Source organism: Chelonia mydas, chromosome 27 (genome assembly GCF_015237465.2).
Source record: "Chelonia mydas isolate rCheMyd1 chromosome 27, rCheMyd1.pri.v2, whole genome shotgun sequence".
Classification (NCBI taxonomy): Eukaryota; Metazoa; Chordata; order Testudines; family Cheloniidae; genus Chelonia; species Chelonia mydas.
This window is the reverse complement of record NC_057860.1, coordinates 10,672,182-10,689,053: the sequence shown is the minus strand read 5'-3', so window position 1 is coordinate 10,689,053 and position 16,872 is coordinate 10,672,182. Positions and strand designations below refer to the sequence as shown.

Below are 16,872 nucleotides of genomic sequence, written 5' to 3'. Positions count from 1 at the left end.
CCCCCGGGAGCCCCCGGAAGCGCCTGTCTCCTAGCAACGGGCACGCGCTGCGCGTATCCCCCGCCGCCTGCCCGGCCCTTCCCGGGGAGCCCCCAACTCTGCCCCCGCGGCCCAGGCTCTGCCCCCCCAGCCCCCTCCCGGGGATCCCCCCCCGGCCCCGGCTCTGCCCCCCCCGCCCCTTCCCGGGGATCCCCCCTCGGCCCAGGCTCTGCCCCCCCCGCCCCTTCCCGGGGATCCCCCCTCGGCCCAGGCTCTGCCCCCCCCCTCGCCCCTTCCCGGGGTTCCCCCCTCGGCCCAGGCTCTGCCCCCCCGGCCCCTTCCTGGTGGCTCCTGTCTTGGGCCCTGTCCCCACAGCCCGGCCGTCACAGAGCGGCAGAGTGACCCTGAGCAGCGCCTCCCCCCCATCCCCATTGCTATGACTGTGGCCTGCTGAGGTGGGGACTGGGGTACAGGGGCCACGTGTCCCCTCCCTCTTCAGGCTGGCGAACCCACCAGAGGCCAGGCCCAGGGGTGAGTGGCCCGTGCAATGGGATCTCCCTCTGCAGCAGAGCACCGTTGCCCTGGAGGGGCTGTGGGTGAGAGGAGGTTGCATGCAGGGGTGCAGATGGGGGGTATCCCCCCCGCCATATATAGCACGGTCAGGAGTTTTTCACCGTGTTTAACCAAGGGCTGCTCCCAATGCAGTCCAAGGCCAAACTCCAATTGACATTGCTGAGAGCAGGATCAGGGGCCCCAAGGAAATGTGGATCCCTGTGTTTGCTTCCAGACCTTCAGCAGAGCCCGGCAGGGGAAGGGAGGAGCATCACCAACTCTCTCATCGCCCGGAGGAACCTGTCCTGCCCCGCAGAAAAAGAGACCCCAGAGAGCATGTGAGTGTCTGATCGCTGCTGAAATGGGATGTGAGGGATCAAAGAAAGGGAATCCCTTGAAATGAGGGATGGGTGGGCACCCTAGAACCTAGCAGATGGGAAGGGAGGTGGAATGATACTCCCTAGCTTTTACATAGCACTTTTCATCAGTAGGTTGCAAAGGATTTTTCAAAGGATGTCAGCATTATTATCCCCATTTTACAGATGGGGAAACGGAGGCACGGAGGTAGTGACTTGAGACACACAGTAATGGGAGATCACCCTAATTACTAAGCGCATCCTGTTGCTTTGCTCCTGCCGCGACCCAGCAGGTTAAAATAAAGTTGTAGCTTTATTACAGGGAACTGAACATTGCTCTCCCAGCAGTCTGCGATCCTTCATTGTGAAGGGGCTCTCGGAAGGATCGCCTTTGCTCTTGGAGTCCAGCAACACCCGCAATTTGGCGACACAGAATTGTTCTGAACGCCTTTCTCCATAGATCCAAGGCCTTGGCGTCTCTGCTCACCATCCGCTTGGACAGGGAGAACATTTGCGCTATCAGCAACCTGCAGGGTCTGAGAGAGGTCCGCAGTCTCTACCTGCAACAGGTAAAGCACTTAGCATGCTCTTAAACCTGATCTGTCTCTCAGGCTGGGAGATAACACGCCCTGGAGATCAGCTCTGGTTTTTCACAGCAGCCAAACTCTCTTTGCAAATCACAGTAAATTCCACTGTAAACAAGAACATAGTTTGGCTTTGAAATAAGATCAGACTCTTTCCTTTGGCAAGCAATTGCTCGAGAATGCTGTGTGTTGGGGAGGGACACCCCGAGGGTGAGAAACAGAGACAATGGCAGGTGTGTTAGGCCCAGATTTTATTTTTTTAAATATGTACTATTAATAGAAAAGTTTATGAAATATTAAAAAAAAAATCACTGAACGCGGTTTTGTGTTTTGATTTAAACATTTCCCTATAGCAATGGCCACCTAATCATCACAGCCTTGTGTCAGGGCTTGAAAGCCAGAAGTGAATATATCCAGACAGACACAATTAACAAAAGTCACAATGACTAGGGGCCTTCCACTCTGAGAGACAAGTGATCACAAAAAATAAACAAATGACTTAAAACCAAGGAAAAGCAAATCTGATCTTAAATTCCTGATTCTTCTTCCATAGTTTAGATCATCAAAAGCAAAAGAATTAAACCACCTAAGTTACACCGATAATAAGAACATTTCAGGTTTTAAAAATCTTACAGTCTTTGACCTTTAAAAGAGTTCTCTTTGGATTAATAAATAACAGAGTGGTGCTCTGCCTTCAGCCATCTGGCAAATCTTGCTAAGGTCATGTACATGTACAGGCCCCATGCCTGCAGTGGGATCCCTGCGTGCTGCCCCGTTACAGAGCCCATTGATTTTGGGGTCCATTTGTGCAGCTCTGATTGCAGGATTGGGGTCTTGGGACTGGTTTGCACTGGTAATTTACATCGCTATAGCTTCGTCTCTCAGAGGTGTGAGAAATCAACCCCTTGTGAGATGTAGCTATGCCAACCTAATCCCTGATGTAGACAGTGCTAGGTCGATGGAAGAATTCTTCTATCAACCTAGCTTCTTCTCAGGGAGGTGGAGTGTGGCAGTATCTACACTGAAACACTACAACGATCAGCTGCTGTGCTGCTGTGGCCGTTTAGGTGTAGACATACCCTTAGACTCTGATCCTGCAAATCTGCACCTGAAACTCTTACACGTGTCTTATGGAACTCAGCTGAGCTACCTCCCTGAGGAAAGCCGCACATGTTCGTAAAGGCTTGCAGGAGCTGAGTGATCCCTATGGAAAGGTTCCTTGTTTGGGAAGCTGGGCAAATCTAAGCTGATTAACACTCGGCCACCCCACGTGTGTGTTTCACGCCTTATCGTCCTGACTGGAGAGTCTGCTCCCATGGTCTGATTTTTGGCAAGTTATTCTTTCCTTTCTATTCCCCCCACCCCTGACCCTTATAAATCTGAGATCCTTTTGGAACTGTTCCCTGTGGAACAGCCAGCGCAGGACTAAGACTTGGGGAGTTCTGCGTTATAATCTCGGCCTTGCCCCTTATTTGTTTTGTGACCTTGGACAAGTCTCTCGCTACCTCAGTTTCCCTCATCTATAAAACAATACTTGCCCAGCTAACTGCCCGGGGAGCCCCGAGGGCTAGTTAATATTTGTTCGGCACTGTGAACACGTGAAGTGCCATTGTTCGTCTTCATTTAGTCAAGAAATCCTTTCATTTTTCAGAACCAAATTGAGACCATTGAGAATCTCAGCTGCCTTCCCAACCTCCGGTAAGTAGGGTTCTTAATGACATGATTAGCTGTACAGAGAGCGTGTGTAAACGCAGTTTTAGTGGGGGGTGAATTTCCCAAACGCAGGCACGGCAATCAGACGAAAACACTGGCTTTTCCTCAGGGAGGAGTGAGGACGGGGTGTAGTTAGTGACATCAGCAGCCTCATGGCAGTTTAATCCTAAGAACTTGGCCCCGGTTCTGTGGCACACAGGACTTTGCCCTTTGGTTTTAAATTTTCAGGCATGCATCCCAACTAAATGCTTCTGCTTTAGAGACATGACTGTGTCTGCCCTTTGACCTCCTTTCATTCCCACCGAAGGCAATGGCGGTTTTGCCATTGACTTCAGCGGGAACTGGAGCAGGTCCTTTGAGATCAGTACAAGCTCCATCTCGCTTCACACAAGAGCACAATGCAGGTTTGATAGATATAGTCCCCGCTGCGGAAGTCCCCAGCCTCTGTGATTCCCCTTGGCATTCACTGACACAGCTTCTTCCACCCCCACTCCTCCCGCCCTGCAGGTTCCTCTCGCTGGCTGGAAACCGCATCCGTGCAGTGGAGAACCTCCAAGACCTCCAGGACCTGCAGTTCCTGGACCTGTCGCAGAACCGGATTGAGACACTGGACCCTGGTAGGAGCGGTGCAGGCAGCAGCCTCCGTTGGACAGGCTCAGATGCACGCAGTTGGCTGCTCTTCCGTGCCTCCTCCTGCTTATTCCTCATTGCTCTTAACACGCTTTGAGGGTGGACCCCTCGTGGAATGTTGCCGTTATTGATAACTGGGCACGTCCCTACCCTTGTCCAGCCAAGGATACCAAAGCAGGAATAAACTACGACTCTCACCCTGTGTGCTGGAATGGTCAGATCCTATCACCATGTACAAGGCACTGAAAGCCACTTGCTTGAGGTCACACAGTCAGACCGTGGCAGATCTAGGTATCGGACCCAGGAGTGCTGATTACTGCTGCCCTGCTCTAACCACTAATGCACTCTCCCTCCCAGACTTGGGAATAGGATCCAGGAGTTCTGCTTACCAGTGCCCTACGCTAACCAACAGATTACTGTCCTTCCCTGACTTGAGAATAGGACCCAGGAGTTCTGGTCTCAAGTGCTCTGCTTTAATCACCAGACCACACTCCCATTTCTTTCCCTAATGAGCCTCTTTTCCGTTTGACAAATATTTGCCTCCTCTGCAAGAGCAGCAGCCGTTCTCTTGCCTTCGGTTAACTCCCTATTTTGTGCACCACACATGGCAACAACACGAGCAGTGATACCGCACCGACGTGGGAATAGCACATGCCGCACATGTGTCTCCTGCCAAAAGAGCAGCTTCTTTAAAAAGCAAGAAGTGTGTGTTCGAGGGAAGGAATTCTTTATGCTGTTGTGAATCCAGCTAACATGCCACATCACGTTCCAACAGTCCTATGACATCGTCTAATCTTGGCCGGGTTTCTAAGCTACAGCCCAATAGGCCGTCACATTTTCCCATGAACTCCAGGGCCTCGTTTACATTTTGTGTCCTGTTAAAGCTCTGACTCAGCAGAGAACCAAAGCATGTGTTTTTCAGTCCCATTGACTTCAACGAACCTGAGCACGTACTTTGCTGAATCAGAGCGAGCTTAAAGTTTCTTTTCAGTTTCATTTGGGCAGGAAGCGGATAAGAGACGGCCATGGCTGGTAGTGTGTCTGTCTAACTCTTAGGCACAGTAGCCATTTCCCATGTGCTCCGCTTTTCAAAAACACAGCTACACGCAGATTAATGACAAATCCATTGGGGTGTTCCCAGGGAAAAGTGTGGAATGAAACACTCTCTCTCCTCTCCGCTCTCCTACAATGTATCTCTTCCGTCCAAAGCAGGCCTCTAGTAATATGCACCGATGTGGGAAAAGCACGTGCAGATTGGCCTCTAGTTTGTGGCAGGGAGAACTGAGCAAGGGAACCTGGGTTTTTAAAGCTTAACAATGTAGTAGCAGGATATTGGGAATCAGGACTCCTGGGTTCTATCACACAATGGCTGTGTGATTTTTGAGAAAGTCACCGCTGTGCCCCAGTTTCCCCCGTGGTGAAAGGGGATTGATACTCCCCTACCTCCAAGGGGTATTGTGAGGCTTCAGAGAGCTCCAGAGCAGAGAGGGGTGGAGGGTTTCATTGGACCTGCAACCTAACAGCTCATCCGCTTACTTAGCAGCCAGAGCTCAGATTTGCTACCTCACCTTCTTTCTTCCCTTTGGTCTGTGCAGATGAGCTGCCCTGGAGCCTCCGCATCCTGAACTTTTCAGGAAACAGATGCACCAGCCAAAATGGCTACAGGTGAGAGCGAGTGTGCGAAATCTCCCCTCCTTTGAGTCTCATGGGCGAGAACTAAAGCCCAGCTCCTCAAAGATAACCCCAGTGGGAGTTAGGCACCTAAATACCTTTGAGGATCTGGACCCAAGCACCTAATCCTGCTTCTCTTATACAACTGTCTCCAGTGCAAGCTGGGGATTGCTAAACAGGGTCAGGCTAGCTGTATACCTTCAACGGGAGACCCTCTAAGGATACACTTTAAGCATCGCAAGGAGTGGGGTTATTTAGATAGGCCCAGATCCACTAAGCTATTTAGGCTCCAAACTGCCACTGAAATCAGTGGAAGTCTGGAGCCTAAATACCTTGGAGCATGTGGGCCACAGTGCCCCGAGTTGAGGGCAAGACTGTGCCCCCAAAGGGCTCCCCCTATACCGAGATGCAGGGGCAAGGGAGATAGTGAACAAGCCCAGGGATTGAGTAGTGACAGTTGGCGAGCGGCTCCTCCCTTCCATGAGTTGTTTTCTGTTGGCTTATTGTTGTGTGATTTTTGTGTTTCTATCAAAATGCAAATAGTCTCTTCCTGCCCTGGGCTCTGAGGTCGTTTGACCCTTGCCTCACCCTGCCCGGCATTTATATTTACAGCCCCAGGTTATGCTTGTCTGAGTTAACCCTCCTCTCTTTTGTTTGGTTTGCGCCACCTGCACTCGTCTGCTGCTCTGCCTTCCAGCAAGTTGAGATCTTTAAAGGCTTCCCCGCACCCAGTGGTGGCCAGCTGGTGAGGCGTGCCCCCTATAGCAGCTCCCATGTCAGAGCTGGGGGTGGCACATTATTTCCCTTGTGAGTTCTAACCCAGTGCCTCATGGTGGTGCTGGAGGGGGTGCGGGGGGCTATATCTCCATCTTACCCTCTCCAGGTCACTAAACACCCCATGGCATATTTTGCAGGAGCCCAGGATGTTAAACGGGTGTCCTCCCTAAATGCCAACTTGAGTCATTCCCTTTGGCCTCCCTAAATTCTTCCCCCATCTGCAATTTCAACTGGATAGCAGAATTGTCACTTTCTGCCCAAACCTGTTATATGGAGTTATCCCTGTTCGCTGCTGTGTTCCACCCCAGAGGTAGCTGCATTGCAGCAACGCTTCGCATGAGCCAGTGTGTGGGTGTGGTCAAAGCACTGTGGGATCCTCGGGGATGGAAGGCACAATATTGTTTTGGCCTTTCCAGAGAGTTGTTGCTCGGGGCCTTGCCCCATCTCATGAAGTTGGACACCCAGCTTATCCCCAGCTGGAGGGACGCTGACCCAGCGGAGGAGGAAGAGGAGGGAGCTTCTGATGACAGTGACTCTGAGGAAGATGATGATGTCCCTGAGCTGACTGGTCCTTTCTGTGCAGACAAAGGTGATCAAGCTGCTGCTGTCAGCCATGACTGGATTCTGCTCTTGGTACACATGGGTAAATCCAGATGAAGTCACCTGCCCCTGGATTTGCACGGGCATGACAACAGGGTTGGGCTGTGTGCATGAATATCGGTGCTGGTGAAAGGGGCTGATCTGACAGTCCTCATCTTCCAAAGATGGGGAAAACGCCTCCGCTCTGCAGCACTTTGCAGGATCCTAGCTGAGGGCTAGACACACCATGGTCCCCTGTCACCAGCAGGGGCACGCTGTGCCGTAACATACAGGAGCCAGTTTAATGAGCTTGCCCCACGTGCTGGTCTGCTGGCTGCAGAGGGGGATTTGTTCTAACTTTTCCCCCTCTCCCCTGCGCAGAGTTCTTTATGGGTCTCCACCAGGAGCTGGCTGGCCGCTCCCAGAGGAGGCGGCAGGAGGCGCTGAGCGAACACCAGGCCCGGCTGGAGGAGCTCACAGAGCGCCAGAGACTGATGCAGCTGCCAGGACATCTGTGCCCAGGAAGCCAGGAGGGCCGCCTGGCACCTAGCCCAGCGGAGGAGGGAGCTGCAGGAGGGAGATCGCCAGCCCCTGGGCTGCTTGAGCCGCACCCCAAACCCAAGTCAGGAGGCTCTACGAGGTCTGGCACCCCGCACACTGGCGGGCAGAGCAAGCACGGGAGCAGGGCCCGCCTCAAGCCCCTGAAAGGGGAAGCTTCCACCACGGTTAAAACTGCAGCCAGAGCAACAAAGAAATGACTGATGCCCAGCCAGCCCCCGCTGCAAAGGCGCACGGGGGACTGACTGCGCCGGCCCCGACAAAACAGCACAGTGGCATTTGCGATTGAAACGTAAAACCTCTTTATTCCGCCTCAGTCTGTCTGCCTGTGGGCTTCTGTCCTGCGCTCCCTGGCGGGGGTGGGGTTAGCCCTGCACGGCATCCCAGCTCTGTACGGGCCAGGTAGGTGGGGATCATCCCCCTGCTACGGAAGGGGAAAGTGACCCGAACGAGGTCCCTAGGTGAGTCTGAGAGAACCCAGCTGTCCTGTGCTCTAACCATTAGGCAGTGTTTCCTCTTAGGAAGAAGCAAGGTGGGCCCTGGTAACCCAGCCACCAAATTCAGCTTCATCTAGCTAGCTGAGGCTCTCCCCTTCCCAGTCCCACGGAGTCTGGCTCAGGACAGCTGGCCTGTTCAAGCTACTGAAGCTCCGGACTCTTCATGGGAGTGACAACTCATGCAAATTGAAAGGAGTGGCAGGCGCCCATTCCAGGGGAGGGCTGTCCACAGCTACAGGCTGGGAAATGCCAGGCGGAGAGTCCAGAAAGGGCACCATGCCAGAGCAATAATCCCGGTGGTGCAAAGCCACTTCCAGTCCAGTTAACGCAGCCGGAGAGAATGGCAGCGATCAGATGTGAGGTTAAGAATCAGGATTGGAGCAGACGGGGCAGCAGCAGCAGGAATTAAGGTTCTCCTGTTCCTTTGAAATGCTCCATGCTGAAAGGAAAGCAGGGGAGGGAAGCAAGCAACCTCCAGACAGGGTAGGCCAGGCAAGGCTCTGAAACAAACCAAGAGGAAGGGTGTCCTTTCACCAACAGCCGGGGGTGGCCACAAGGTGGACCATGGCTCAGCCACACCTATTCTCCTTTTTATGATGGTGGAGCATAAGACGACCCCAAGTCCCAGAATGCAATGCTCTGCCTTGCTTTGAGCAACCCAGTTCTGTTGCATGGTGGACCCTGTAGTCTCTACTGGCCATATATCTCTGTTAAGGATGAAGGAGCTTCAGGTTCCCAAGAGGAGGCCATCGAGATCCCAGTGACTGATCAATGTAACCCCTCTGTGACGTGCTTCCCCGATCCCATAAATAAATGGAGCTGTTCCAGGCTGACACTCTCCCAGCCCATGGCACACAGACCCTGCCCTTAGGGACAGGTATTAGACCACAACGTTGTGCCTTTCACGTGGATACTGGGCCATGGGGCAATGCCACACTGTTTCCCATGAGCCTTTGCTCCATTTCAGTCCAGGCCACAGCCCAGAGCGGCTCTGTCTAGGACAGGGATGTTAATGAGCACAGAGGCAAGGGGGGAGCCAGTGCAGACAATACCCCAAAATGGACCTGCAGTCAGGGTCCCCCCACTAGAGCCCAGAGGGGTGCAGCCCACAAACTATGAACTCTGCAGCATCTTTCTCCTTCCCCTACCCACCCACCCTGAAACCCACCTGCCTCGGGCTTATTTGTAGAACTTGATTTCCGTGTCCACACAGTCAAACAAGAGGTCAGCCAGCTCCTCCGGGTCAAGAGTGATCCCGCCGGCCAGGATTTCCTTCATGGCCTCCAGGCCCTGCCTCTCCAGATCCTGCATGGTTTGCTGGAGCTTCTGGCCTTGCTCCTGGTGGACAGGGTCAGTGGAGAAGAGAGAGGTGTAAGAGACACATACAGCCTAAGCCACTGCTCATGGGGATGGTGTAGATCCTGAGTGAGACCAGAGTCTAATTCCATCCACTCCACCGCCCAGAAACACCCCGCTGATCTCAGACAGCCCAACCCCAGTCCTCCCACTGTACTGCTGGGAGCTCTGCAGCCCAACTGGCTCCCAAGAGAGAACCCTAGAGCCCCCGGGAAAGCTCCCAGGGCTGGGGTGATGGGCAGTTAGCGCCAGGCGAGGCCATCAGGAGCCTCGCTCAGCATTTGAGAGGGAAGCAGAACCCCAGGGTACGAGCCCAGGGCACTCAGTTACCTGGCTAGTCTCCATGAGACCCAGTGCTGCCTGATGTGCCTGGTAGAGCTCATGTCTCCGATCAACTCTGCTCTGGAATCGAGGGACCTTCTGGACGGGGTCCTTGTCACCAAAGCTCGGAGACATTGCCTTTAGGACTGGTGTCACGTTGGCGACGAAGATGAAGGGCTTGAATACGGACCTGCCCGGGCAGGAGACGGGAGCAGAGAGTGTTAGGGGTGTCTCTGCAGCCCCACAACATCCTTGCTGAGACGTTCCCCGGCAAAGTGGGTTTCGGCCAGAGGTTGCCAGGGATCTGCCTCCTGAGCAGCTCATGCCCGCAGGGGAAGCGAACAGCAGGACGGTAGCACTGCCAGGGTTGAGCCAAAAGTCTGCTCTGCAGCTGAGCTGGGGGCACCCCGGGGCAATGGGGCCGGATGCTATTAGGGTAGCGTAGATGACTCGGCTGGGACGCTGTCGGGTTCCCCATTTAAGTCTCGATCCCTGAGCTCCCAGTGACTTCCCATGCGCTGAGCACTCTCAGGGTGGAGCCCTGGCTTCTCACTGAAACAATCCCAGGTCAGTCTCCGCCCGGGATCCCCCTCAGACATCTGCAACGGGCACTCAGCAGATGGTTTCGTTGCTGCCGGGCAAAGGGCTAAACAGGACGGAAAGGGCTCCTGGTTCAAAGGCTCTCATGACGTTAATGTGCAAACAGAGGGCCCAATCCTGCCCCAGGCCAAGCATCCTCGGGGAAGTTGCTGGTGGTTGAGGACCCTCAGCACCTTAGACACAACGGGTCTGTTTAATTTTCACACACTGTCTTCTCCCAGCCTCCTCCGACAGCCCGGAGCCAGGGCCCCTTGGGCAGCACTGGTACTAACCTGGAGGGGTCGGGCGTGGCTGTGAAGAAATGCACGCAGGGCAAGGCGGGGTCCTGGGGGAGGATGGACACCATGCTCCCCGTGGTGCGGAAGCCCTCCGAGTCCACGCAGATCCCACTGGCCTTGTCCCGCAGGATGTCCATGATGGTCTCCACCGTGATGCGGCCTAGCAACACCAGGGGGGAAGAGATAGAAGATCAATGGGCAAGTAACCACTGGGTGGGGGACTGGTTCATGCTTCCCATCGACCAGCAGCAGGTCAGGTCACCATATTTGTGGCCAATGAGATGAGACCAAGTGGTTGCTGGATGACCCAGAGTCTGGATGACCCAGGACCCTGCCTCTCCTGATTGTTAGGTGCTTCCGCTGCCAACCAACTGCTCCCATCCCATTGGCCAGGGAGACACTGAGCACCAGGAGACTGGCTTCGATCCTTCCCGTGGATGGTACCGGGATGAGGCACCACGTTGGCACAGCCCCACCCGCCGCACCCACCTGCATGCCGCTGCAGCAGCTCCTTGCCAGCGCAGAACCGGGCCTTGGCCGCCTCCATCCGCACGGGCTGGTGGGTCAGAGAGAAGACCTTGCTGAAGCTGAACTCCCCGTCCCCGCTCCACCAGCCCTGGCTCTGGGCGTGGCGCCTCAGCCCCGCGTGCTCGGCGGTGATATCCGTGCCGATGCTCAGCTGGTTGGAGATATTCCGGGTCCCTTCTGCAACAAGATGTGGCTTTGGTGAAGAGGGACTGTACTGGCGGGATAGTAGCCATGAGGGCTCCCAGCCCGGGGCCCTTCCCAAGACCTGATACCTCTATCCACCCATCAGCACAGGCAGGAGTAGGGCAAGCGTCCAGGAAACCGCCCGACCCAGAGAGACACCTCTTGGGGCGTGAGAATAAAACAAGAGTCACGTCGCCGCCGTGGCCCGCTCAATCCTTGGCCTTTTTGCTGGCATCACAAACAAGGGGGCTGGGGGTGGCTGTGAGGCGAACTGGGTTGAGACCCACCAAACTCATCGCACAGGCCGCCAAAGCAGCAGCAGATGGGAACAAAGTTTGGTAACCAGCAGCCTCAGCCGGACTAGGACTGGTCGGCAAGAGGTGAAAGGCCCCACATTTATCTGAGCTGTCCAGGCCTCTACACCCCAGATCGTCTCCCAGTGGAACTTTTCTTCCATCCATCCCTGTGCAGACGCTATCCCTGCTGAGGCTGGACCAGCAGCTCCCGCACAGCACCTCCTGCTGGGATAAGCTGGGACTGCAGGAACAGAGCTCCCTGACGCCCCACTTCCAGTATATTCAGGACTTCTGCCTCCCCGGGTATTCACACTGCTCACCTCGGATCCTCTGGGCTGCCCAGTACCGGCCGGCTGTCTCCAGCACCCAGGCTTCGCTCCGGTCCGCCAGCAGGAAGGTGTTGTGATAAACGAAAGGGGTCGACTCCTCCTTGCAGCTGCCGCCCTGGCCGTAGCGCTCCAGCAAAGCCGTGATGGCCTGCAGGGCTTCGTGAGCCGAGCTGCCCCGCTCCAAACCCAGCCTGCGGCAAACAGAGCAGCTTTGAAGAGGGGGTTTGGGCGGGGGAGCCATGGATCTGCGCTCTGCCCCTCTCCAGGCACAAGCCCAGAGGATCGCCCCAGCACATCCAGAGAACTGCGGGGGTGTGAGAGGGAGGCAAACAAGCGTGGGCAGCAGGCAGCTGCCCCAGGACTGAGCCGGGCAGCTCAAAATATCAGATCACAGCCCAACAGAGGGGGTTGGACTCAACACGTCCAGCTGATCAGGGGGACGGCGACACGACATAGCACCCGTCTCCCACGCCCGCCAGGCAACTCTCACCTGACCAAGTCCATGCCCAGCAGGGCCTCCTCCTCCCCAACAGGCTCCTTGGTCCACACCCCTTCATTCCCAATGCAGACGCCGTGCTCATTGGCTCCCATCTCAGCGCCCCACAGCCAGGCGGGGCGGCTCAGGATCACCGCATGGGTCCTCTCTGCCTGCTCGACCTCTATGTACGTACACTAGAAGCAGGGCAGGGGCAAGAAAGCACAGATGACTGGGTTGTGGACCTTCAAGAAAGGGGACTCCCTCTCCTTAATACAGGGGCTCAGATCCCTGTCTTTTCCACCCAAAACTGGGTCCCAAGCTCTGCCCCCCGCTCTGGCTCATGGTCCTCTCACCTTGAGCTTTGCCCCCCTGGCATAGGTTGCAGCAGGGAGATAGACGACTTCCTGGACCTCATCTCTAGGCCGGTCTGAATTTTTGCCAAAGATCACGGCCCGGGAGGCGGTGGCGGGAGGGAGGGCGACGAAGCAGTCGCAGGAGGAGGGCACAGGGCGGTTCTGCTCGGCCATCCTAGCTAGGAAAAGGAAGAGACAAGGTGAGTCGGGGTCACCCCGTCTCAGCCATTTCTCAAGTGGGTCTCCCTGCCCCGCGCTGGAGCAGGCCAGCAGCTGGGAGCCATCAGTACCTGTCACAGAGGAGTCCCAGGGCATCCCCCTACCCTGTTCACCCACCCAGCCGCCTCGCACTGATTCCAAAGCCGCCCGCTGCGGCCGGCAATTACGCCGTGATGCGCTGGCCCAGGGCGGGTGAGCGCCCGTGAACAGGCCAGCCGCGCTCAGGGCGGCTGGGGACTTCTCCTGCCCCGGATGACGTCATGTCCCCATGAGCTGGGTCACCCCCCTCCAGCCCCGCGGGTGCTACAACATCCGACTGTAGACACCCCCAGCTGCAGAACTGACTCGCAACTGGACACCGAGTCCGGCCAACACCCCCCTCCGGGACCTTGGGCCCGCGGGACCTGTGGTCAGAGGAGCTGAACCCAGCGGAGAGGCCTGGGCAGCTTATTCCTCCACAGCTCTGGAAAGGAAACACCGGCTGAGGATTAGAAGGAAGGTTCGGGGTCCCTGCTGCAGACGTGAGGGAGGCACAAAACATCCCAGCTCCCAGTGACGGGGGGCCCAGGAGCTCAGCCCAACAGGCCTGCGGACGAGCGAGCTTGTCCCCCGCTCAGCTGCGAAAGGGGATTTGATCCCCTGCGTGGAGCTACCCCCATCACAGCCCTGCTGCCCCCCGGCCACCCTTTGCCAACAGGGGCTGGAGGGGAGAGGCCCTCAGGCAGACTGGCTGAATCCAGGCCAGCCGGGACCAAAAAACAAAGGCTATTTTGACTGGGATTAAAGACATTTGAGATTAAACTGTCAGAGCAGAGATGCACTAGGGGCCACCCCCCTCCACCCAGACCCAAGCCCAGGGAGAGCAGGGCCCACTGGCCACAGCATGCCCATGGCTCAGCCGTATCTCCCTCTCTGCAGCCCTCCCCCCCCTGCTTCTTTTCTCTCTTACTCCCGACCCCCAGCCCCGAATTGCACGGGCCTAGGGGTCGCCCCGCACCTCCCCCCAACATTGCACCTCCTCCCAGGCCTAGAGGTCTCCCCCATGCCCGCATTGCACGGGCCTGGAGGGGGGGGTCTCCTGCACCCCCTCCCCCACATTGCACGGGCCTGGGGGGGTTCTCCCCGCACCCCCTCCCCCATGCCCGCATTGCACGGGCCTGTGGGGGTCTCCCCGCACCCCCTCCCCCATGCCCGCATTGCACGGGCCTGGGGGGGGTCTCCCCGCACCCCCTCCCCTACATTGCACGGGCCTGGGAGGGGGGTCTCCGCACCTGTCCAGCCTGCCTCCGCTCCGGGCTCTGCGCCCCCGGCCGCCAGGACCTTCCGCGGCTCGGAGCTGGCAGCGGCGGCGCCCTGTGGCCGGAGGCTGCTAAGGCAGGAGCGGGGCGGAGCTGGGCTGAGCACCGGCCCGGGGAGCTGGGGGAGCAGCGCCGTTTCCTGCCTTCCGCGTGCGGGACTTGAACCAGGGACACACCAGGAGTCACCCCGGGCTGGGCCGGCCCGGAGCTGGAGCTAACCGCACCGCTAGGAGGCGCCCTTGCACCCGAGCCAGCCCTGCTCCTCCTGGACCGGATCAGCCGCTCCCGCCGCTCCGGAGGAACCCAGGCTACGGACTGGCTGGGATTCCCCTAACACCCCACCCCCATGGACTGAATATGGGGTCCCCTAGCTAACACCCCCTTTGGGAAATGAATGGGGTCCCCTAGCTAACACCTTCATGGACTGAATGGGGGTCCCCCAGCTAATATCCCCGATTAGGACTGAATGGAGTCCCGTAGCTAATACCCTCATGGACTGAATGGGGGTCCCCAGCTAACAGGGCAGGGATGGTCCCTCTTAGCTTAAATCTATTTTCCAACCAACTCCTCCTTTTGCCTTTGCGAGGTCAGGGCAGTTGCACCTGCCAGAGAGACCTGTTTTCTCTTACTCCCTTGTGTCATTCGCTTTTCCTGTCTCACCCCTTTCGCTCCCCCGCACACCTCTCCGGGGTCGGTCGCACGCGTCATGCATGCCCCAGATCACTGCATGCAAGTTACACTCGCTTGTCACGCCCGCCTCCTAGCCAGCTGACACCTGCTTCGTAACACACACCCTGGGTGAAATCCCTCCCAGGTCCGCTTGGAGACCGGATGGGAACGGCGCCCTCCTACAGCAGGCCTGACCGGGGCCCAGGGAAGGCGGGAAAGTGGCCAGAGGATGACAAACAAGAGGGCGAGGAGAGAGGGTGGAGAAAGTGAGAGAGACACTCCCCGGAGAGTTGGAGTCACTCGCTCCTTGGCCGACTCCCTGCACGTGCTCCTGTTGCTTCATCCCAGGGTCCCCGGCTCGCGGACCGGTTCTGCCAGGCTCGGGTTCCCTCCGGCATCAGCTCCGCGTCCTAGGCCGGAAACACCAGCCAGGGCTGCAGCGGGAGACAAGTCTGCTCCCTGATTGCTGGCCCCCTTTGAGGTCAATGCAGCAGGCCTAGCCCCACGCAGGGCCCAACTGTGGGATCACCGAGTGGTTCTGTCTTGGGGAAGGGGTGTGTGGGGGAGAGATGGCGCAATCTCTGCTCAGGTCTCCTCCAGACCCATCTTGTGGGTAATGAGGGGAAGGGGGGCTGCAATCTACAGTTCAGGGACAGGGCCCCAGGCTCCCACCTCCCCACTCTCTGGGGGTCACAACAAGTTGGTCAGTCCTGATTCATCCAAAGCATCTTTAATGTTGCAATGGGCCGATAGAGAGATGTAGGAGTCAGCCAAATCTGCCCTGGGGGTCCATGACCTGCCAGGTCAAAGGGCATCTGGGGGTGGGTGACCTGCTTCCTGCTACCCCTCTGCCCAATCTTATGGGGACTAGGGGCACTCTGGGAGTCACCCAGGCTTTGGCTGGGCTGCGGCTGCTGGGGTTGGCGAGGCCAGCTGTCCTGGCCGGAGCCCCCATCTGAAAAGTCGAGGGGAAGAAGACTCAGCAGTAGAAAGAGTGGGATCTAGCAAGGAAATTCCTGAGCCATGCCCAGACAGGCCGTTCCAGGCGCAGACGCCCCCTTCCTCCTTCCCGCTCGCATTTGGAAATCTTCGGCTAGGAGGGGGAAAAAATGGTTCCAAAATTACGTTGTACAATAGCTTCTGTCTCTGGCTGCGCGTGGAACTGTCTCTCTTGGAGCGGACGTAAAGCAAAGGACTTCACTAATCGTTGTCATTTTTACAGGAGGTGGGGCATTGTAACCCCATTGTCCTTGCCAAATTACACCCAGGGTAATTACATTCTACCTCTTTAAATTCTCCCCTGCTATTTCAATTGGTTATTGCAGTATGGTGTTGCTGTGCGCTGTTAAACCAGCTGCAGCATTCCACCCCAGAAGTGGCTGCATTTCAGTGGCGGGTAAATCGAGCCCTGTGTCTAAAGCACATTGAGATCCTTCAGGATGAAAATCAAGATGGTTACTAGGGCTCAGCAAGAATAATATTTATTCCAGGCTGGCAAAACCATCACCAAAATTTGCCAGCCCATGCACAAAATTGTCTTGGCCCGAGGGTGCCAAAAGTGGGACTGGTCACTAAAGGGACTTTGTGTGGCTGTCAGACAGGACTTGCCCAAGGTAAACTGAACTTTGCGAGGCTGACTTATTCTTCTAGAGACACGATGATTATCATTGATAGGAGGCCCCAATCCAGCTTATTGAGAGAAAAGGTCGTTCAGGGCTATGGGACCAGGAGACCTTGGTTCAGTACTGGGCTCTGATACAGAATGGCCCAGCCACTTAGGCCCATCTCCTCAAAGGTATGTTAGGATCTTCAATACCTTTGAGGATCTGAGACTTACTCGTTCTGTGCCTAAGTTTCCTGCCTGTGAAATGGGGATAATAAAGCTTCTCACTTCTTGTCTATGTGGATTGTAAACTCTTTGGGGCAAGAACTGTCTCTACTACGTGTTCGTACAGTGCCTAGCACCATGGGGCCTTGAGCTCAGTTGGGGCCACTAGGTGTTACTGTAATACAACTACTAAGATGACTGGGGTCCCATTGTGTGCGGTGCTGTACAAACCTATAGGGA

The 16,872-nt window shown here is 56.4% G+C and overlaps 2 protein-coding genes across 8 annotated transcripts; one reads left to right on the top strand and one right to left on the bottom strand.

Moving 5' to 3' along the window:
- Positions 1–415: 415 nt before the first annotated feature.
- On the top strand, positions 416–11,860 carry LRRC46 (leucine rich repeat containing 46). Its single transcript, XM_007062025.4, has 9 exons — positions 416–421; positions 453–510; positions 767–869; positions 1,348–1,456; positions 3,123–3,169; positions 3,692–3,801; positions 5,410–5,479; positions 6,679–6,851; positions 7,223–11,860. Exons 1-9 carry the CDS (start codon positions 416–418, stop codon positions 7,597–7,599), a joined length of 1,053 nt encoding a protein of 350 aa, XP_007062087.4. The 3' UTR covers positions 7,600–11,860.
- On the bottom strand, positions 7,685–14,352 carry SCRN2 (secernin 2). 7 transcript variants are annotated; one of them, XM_037887064.2, is made up of 10 exons: positions 14,109–14,352; positions 13,183–13,300; positions 12,619–12,797; positions 12,278–12,459; positions 11,779–11,978; positions 10,941–11,156; positions 10,446–10,611; positions 9,583–9,763; positions 9,065–9,234; positions 7,685–8,396 (listed from the first exon to the last, which is right to left on the bottom strand). In XM_037887064.2, exons 3-9 carry the CDS (start codon positions 12,790–12,792, stop codon positions 9,076–9,078), a joined length of 1,278 nt encoding a protein of 425 aa, XP_037742992.1. In that variant the 5' UTR covers positions 12,793–12,797; positions 13,183–13,300; positions 14,109–14,352; the 3' UTR covers positions 7,685–8,396; positions 9,065–9,075. The 7 variants fall into 7 exon arrangements, with proteins under 7 accessions (XP_037742992.1, XP_043392853.1, XP_043392856.1 ...); XM_043536918.1 differs by having other exon boundaries at positions 7,685–8,335; positions 14,109–14,303; XM_043536921.1 differs by having other exon boundaries at positions 9,069–9,234; positions 14,109–14,303.
- Between the last annotated feature and the right edge of the window lie 2,520 nt (positions 14,353–16,872).

Bases quoted from the DNA above. Each gene is read 5' to 3' on its own strand.
- LRRC46 (XM_007062025.4), top strand. The intron at 3,170-3,691 runs GTAAGTAGGGTT...CCCGCCCTGCAG, and splicing joins AGCTGCCTTCCCAACCTCCG to GTTCCTCTCGCTGGCTGGAA. The intron at 5,480-6,678 runs GTGAGAGCGAGT...TGGCCTTTCCAG, and splicing joins ACCAGCCAAAATGGCTACAG to AGAGTTGTTGCTCGGGGCCT.
- SCRN2 (XM_037887064.2), bottom strand. From the start codon at position 12,792: ATGGCCGAGCAGAACCGCCCTGTGCCCTCCTCCTGCGACTGCTTCGTC. The intron at 11,157-11,778 runs GTGAGCAGTGTG...ATCTTGTTGCAG, and splicing joins GGCAGCCCAGAGGATCCGAG to AAGGGACCCGGAATATCTCC. The intron at 9,235-9,582 runs GTAACTGAGTGC...CCTGTCCACCAG, and splicing joins GTCTCATGGAGACTAGCCAG to GAGCAAGGCCAGAAGCTCCA.